Source organism: Salvelinus sp. IW2-2015, linkage group LG4q.1:29 (assembly GCF_002910315.2).
Source record: "Salvelinus sp. IW2-2015 linkage group LG4q.1:29, ASM291031v2, whole genome shotgun sequence".
Taxonomy (NCBI): Eukaryota; Metazoa; Chordata; class Actinopteri; order Salmoniformes; family Salmonidae; genus Salvelinus; species Salvelinus sp. IW2-2015.
This window is the reverse complement of record NC_036842.1, coordinates 35,389,744-35,395,019: the sequence shown is the minus strand read 5'-3', so window position 1 is coordinate 35,395,019 and position 5,276 is coordinate 35,389,744. Positions and strand designations below refer to the sequence as shown.

Genomic DNA, 5,276 nt, shown 5'->3' with positions numbered 1-5,276 from the left:
GTTTCTGATTTTGCCCTCTAAAGAGTCCTGGCTAGAAACACTGGTTACACTAATCTGTCTTTACACTATTCCAGTAGCTTTTAAAGGAGTCAAACATCTAAACCATGTCTTAAAACTCTCAAAGTGCTCGTCCACTACTAAGCCAGTAGTGGAGTTTTCTGACTCCAGATTTCTAACCATTGCCGGGGTTCCTTCCCTGAGAGACCCCAACAGTTGGTGTTACCACTGATGCCCATTCCATTTTGTTTGGCGCAGGGATTAACTGACGTAGTGCCCCCCAACACACCCACTCCCCACCCCCAGAAAAGTCCCTCCATTGTAGTGGGGTAGATGGGTTTCCCATCATGGCGACAGCAACAAAAACATTAACCCTTCCGTTCTCTAATTTCTCTCTCTGTATTTTTTTCATTTTCTCTCTCCATCTTTTTTGTTTTTACATGATCCAGGTGACGATGATGAAACGCAAAGCCGCAACGAAGCGCTGTTGAGAAAAGGCAGGCAGTCCACCTTATTGAGTTTCTTACCTTCTCTCTTTCTATTGCTTTCACATGTGCTCTTACACCTACTCACTGCACGCACCCACACGCACGCACCCACTCACACGCACCCACACGTACCCACGCATACGTACACACGCACGCACACGTACCAACGCACACATACACACTCGCGCTCACCGCACGCCACACGTATGCACGCACATACACACTCGGCGCTCACCGCACGCAACATACACACTCGCGCTCACACGCCGCACTCGTACGCACACACATACACACTCGCGCTCACCGCACGCACTCGTACGCACACACAACACATCCCGCGCTCACCGCACGCACACGTACGCACACACACACACTCGCGCTCAACCGCACGCACAGCACTCGCGCTCACCGCACGCACACACTCGCGCTCACCGCACGCACTCGTACGCACACACATACACACTCTCTACACACCGCACGCACTCGTACGCACACACACGCACCCACACGTACCCACGCACACACGCACCCACTCGCACGTACCTACATCACCCGTACCCACACTCTGATTCAGAGGGGTTGTGTTAAATGTGGAAGACACATTTCAGTTGAATGCATTGTTGTACAACTGACTGTATCCCTCTTTCCCTTCCCTCACACATTATCTTCCTGTCATGTTGCCTTATTGTAATTCTCTTTCTCTTACTCTCACTCGCAGTCATGTGCTTTCGAACCGTGGAAACCTGGTTGAGTTTGGTTTTCTTTTCTGTTTCTATTGCCTCACACTCATGCGCAAACTCTGTCACCCTTTGTTACCGTCTTCCTCTGTCATCTAGGGTTAGTCCTTTCCTGCCTGGGCTAGCTGTCTGGCCTCTGGGTTAGGGCTAGCGTCCTAGCTCTGGTTTAGGCTAGCGTCCTAGCTCTGGTTAGTAGCTGTCTGGCTCTGGGTTAGGGCCTAGTGTCCTGGCTCTGGTTAAGGGCTAGCGTCCTGGCTCTGGGTTAGGGCTAGCGTCCTGGCTCTGGGTTAGGGCTAGCGTCCTGGCTCTGGGTTAGGGCTAGCTGTCTGGCTCTGGGTTAGGGCTAGCTGTCTGGCTCTGGGTTAGGGCTAGCGTCCTAGCTCTGGGTTAGGGCTAGCTGTCTGGCTCTGGGTTAGGGCTAGCGTCCTAGCTCTGGGTTAGGGCTGTCGCTCTGGGTAGGGCTAGTGTCTGGCTCTGGGTTAGGGCTAGCTGTCTGGCTCTGGGTTAGGGCTAGCGTCCTGGCTCTGGGTTAGGGCTAGCGTCCTAGCTATGGGTTAGGGCTAGCGTCCTAGCCTATGGGTTAGGGCTAGCGTCCTGGCTCTGGGTTAGGGCTAGCGTCCTAGCTCTGGGTTAGGGCAGCGTCCTAGCTCTTGGGTTAGGGCTAGCTGTCTGGCTCTGGGTTATGGCTAGCTGTCTGGCTCTGGGTTAGGGCTAGCGTCCTAGCTCTGGGTTAGGGCTAGCTGTCTGGCTCTGGGTTAAGGGCTAGCGTCCTGGCTCTGGGTTAGGGCTAGCGTCCTGGCTCTGGGTTAGGGCTAGCGTCCTGGCTCTGGGTTAGGGCTAGCATCCTAGCTCTGGTTTAGGGCTAGCTGTCTGGCTCTGGGTTAGGGCTAGCTGTCTGGCTCTGGTTAGGGCTAGCGTCCTGGCTCTGGGTTAAGGCTAGCTGTCTGGCTCTGGGTTAGGGCTAGCGTCTGGCTCTGGGAATAACCTGTATGTTTATTTTCTCCTGTCTTTCCACTCACTCGGCTTCCTGTAGCTCTAGCGCAGTCCCTGAAGCGCCGTCGGTGGTGTCTGCTCTGACGTTGTATTTTCTCTAAATCCTTTCTTTGCTGGACTTCCTGTCGGTCTTTAGTGCCTGTTTCTTCTCTTTCTGCGGAGATGACACTGTCTTCAGTACTTTGTCACTGTCTCTCTCCCTTCCTTTCTGGCAGGCATGTCTGTTGCTGTTGGGTTTGTCTGCTTTTTCTCTCCTCTCCCCCTTTTTTCTACCTCATTCTTACCCCTCTATCTCTTCTCTACCCTCTCTATATTCTCATTTTTCTCTGTTCTACACCTCTCTGTATTCTCTCTATTTTTCTGTTCTACACGCTCTCTGTATTCTCTCTACCCCTCTATATTCTCTCTACCCCTCTCTATATTCTCTCTACCCTCTCTCGTTTTACCCCTTCTTGTATTCTCTCTACCTCTCTACCCCCCCCCCCCCCCCCTCTTCTCTCTCTCTGTGGTGTATTTGTCATGTGCTTTTCAGGTACAGCTGTTTTTATACTACTGTCTACTTATCCAAGTCCCAGACAGACACAGACGGAGAGCAGAGAAAGGAATGTTACAATAGACACTCACTGACTGCACACCGTTTACATTCCACTGAGCCCACTTCAGAGAAGGTTTCCATTGTACTGTGACTGTTAGATAAAATACACATAAGATCCCACTTCCTTTGATTTCTATCACACATATCCTGATCCCAAGTCTTGCTAATGACCTTAGGAGTTGGCAAGATCACACAAACAACATATCTGGGACCAGGGCAAAAAATATATATAAACTAGGAGACAGTGCTGATCTAGGATCAGGTCCCTCTTGTCTGTATAATCTGGTTCATTATGATCTGAAAGACAAAACTGATCCTAGAGACTTTATGATTGCGGGCCCATTCTGAGTCACACACAGAGAGGAATTCCTACCTAAGTCATCTCCCTAAGTGAGCATACAGCTTCCTGTCCTGTCTTGATCTTAGTGTCTGACATGGCAGTTTTTGGGCCCCACAGAGAAAAGCCCCCAGACGTTGAACGTGGCCGACCAGAGGCTACTGGACGCCAGTCAGCTGTTCAAAAGGAAACAAGGCAAAGGCACTGTTGACGTGTGGTGGCTCTTTGACGACGGCGGTGAGTTAAGTCTGGTCCTCCAGAGCACAAGGGGGTGCTATATGATTACTTACTGCCTAGTGTTTCTGTTACAGAGCAGCTTTGATACCCCAGTTTTAAGTTGACAAACACTCCCTGCCCTCCCCTTTGAAAGATAATGATTTGTATAGAAGTATGGTGGAAACCGTCTAACCAAGAGTTCCTCAATCCTGGTCCTGGGGACCCAAAGGGGTCCACATTTTTAATTTTGCCCTAGCACCACACAGCTGATCCAAATGATCAACTCATCATTTTTGATGATTTCAATCAGGTGTGTAATGTTAAGGCAATAACTAAAATGTGCACCCCTTTGGGTCCCCAGGACCAGGATTGAGAAACTGGTCTAGCCCATGCTCACACTAACCCAATGCTTTTGAATGTGTTGGGAAGAATGTGCACTTCAGGAGAAAGAGTAGATAATTGGGACGCAGGGAAACACTTAAGGCTATAGATGGATTAGCTGACAACGTCACAAACAATGTGCACACGTAAATGGGGCAAAAGTCAGTGTGTTATGATTCTGGATGGCCAGATAGCTAGCAACAATGACAAGAAACTGCCATGTGGGGAAACGTAGGTGGCTCGTTTCATCTTGTTCTTTAAACCATGTCTTGTTTTGACTGATTTCATGTCAATGCTATTATGGCAAAAATTTGCTAGCTAACCAACAACTGTAACAGTCTATTTTAGAGACAACAAATGCTCTCTGTACAAATGTATATGTTTTCAATAAACATTGGAGACTAAATATAGTTGACATGTTGTCAACAATCTGTGGCTGAGAAATGGGGACAGAAATGGGCATTGCAGCTTTGAGGACACTAGAAAGCCCTTAGACCCTAGAGATATCCCAAGTCTGCACATCAGCAAGAACAAACCACAGCATGGCCCCACAAACAGATGATGAGTGACTGTCTTTCTCGTGACTCTGCCAGGCCTCACCCTGCTCATCCCCTATCTGCTCACCAACAAGAAGAAGTGGAATGACTGCAAGATCCGCGTCTTCATCGGAGGCAAGATTAACAGGATCGACCACGACCGCAGAGCGTGAGTGGATAGTCCTAGTTGCTGTAGATCTATTCTACCTATGCCAATGTGTTGAAAGTACCTGAAATAACTGAATGCCGCATTTAACTTCATGGCTAGATTGCTGACATAGGCTAATGCAGAAATACAATGACAACAAAACACACAAAGAACCTTTAGGTTAAATTCTGAGGAAAACTAGTTAAAAAAGGTTAAAAATAAATAAATTAAAACACACCTAATGCTACATGCATAATGGGAGAAATTTAATTATTCATTTTTCTTTTCTCTTATGGCCTGATTTAAGTCTGTCTGGTGAACTCACTCTAAAACTGCTGAATAATATCAGTGTGTTAATGGTGCCAGGGATTGCCTTCCAAAAACACTGACTGGCATGGGCACAGCCCTATGGGATTAAACCCACGTTGTTGCATCACCACATTAAACCTGCATGTCTTTTTATATAAACGCTTTATCGTCATCTGTGGCATTCGCTTCACATAAGCAGGTTAGGGTCTCTGTCTCTTTTTCTCCTTGTCTGTGTTCTGCGTATTACAAACCCACATGGCAGTAGTATTATTGTCCAAAATGTCCTGTCCCTCACTGTTATTGTCCCCCCACAGCTGCCTCCCTTTTGTTGGCAAAAATTACCACCTTCCTGGCAACCCAAGCCTTTTATCTTATCGTGTGCCACAACTCATTTATTTTGTGTGTTTATTACTTGAAAACCAGGACCAGACATTTGATAAAACTAGGACCAGACATTTGATAAAACCAGGACCAGACATTTGATAAAACCAGGACCAGACATTTGATAAAACCAGGACCAGACATTTGATAAAACCAGG

At 47.9% G+C, this 5,276-nt stretch overlaps 1 protein-coding gene across 1 annotated transcript in view; it reads left to right on the top strand.

Annotated features, from left to right (window-relative positions):
• The window catches only part of slc12a2 (solute carrier family 12 member 2), a 74,757-nt gene that overhangs the window by 61,542 nt on the left and 7,939 nt on the right, over nt 1-5,276 (top strand). Inside the window, exons 22-23 of the mRNA XM_023984575.2 lie at nt 3,268-3,384; nt 4,338-4,449. Coding sequence (XP_023840343.1) covers nt 3,268-3,384; nt 4,338-4,449 — 229 coding nt within the window. The remainder of the gene's footprint in view (nt 1-3,267; nt 3,385-4,337; nt 4,450-5,276) is intronic.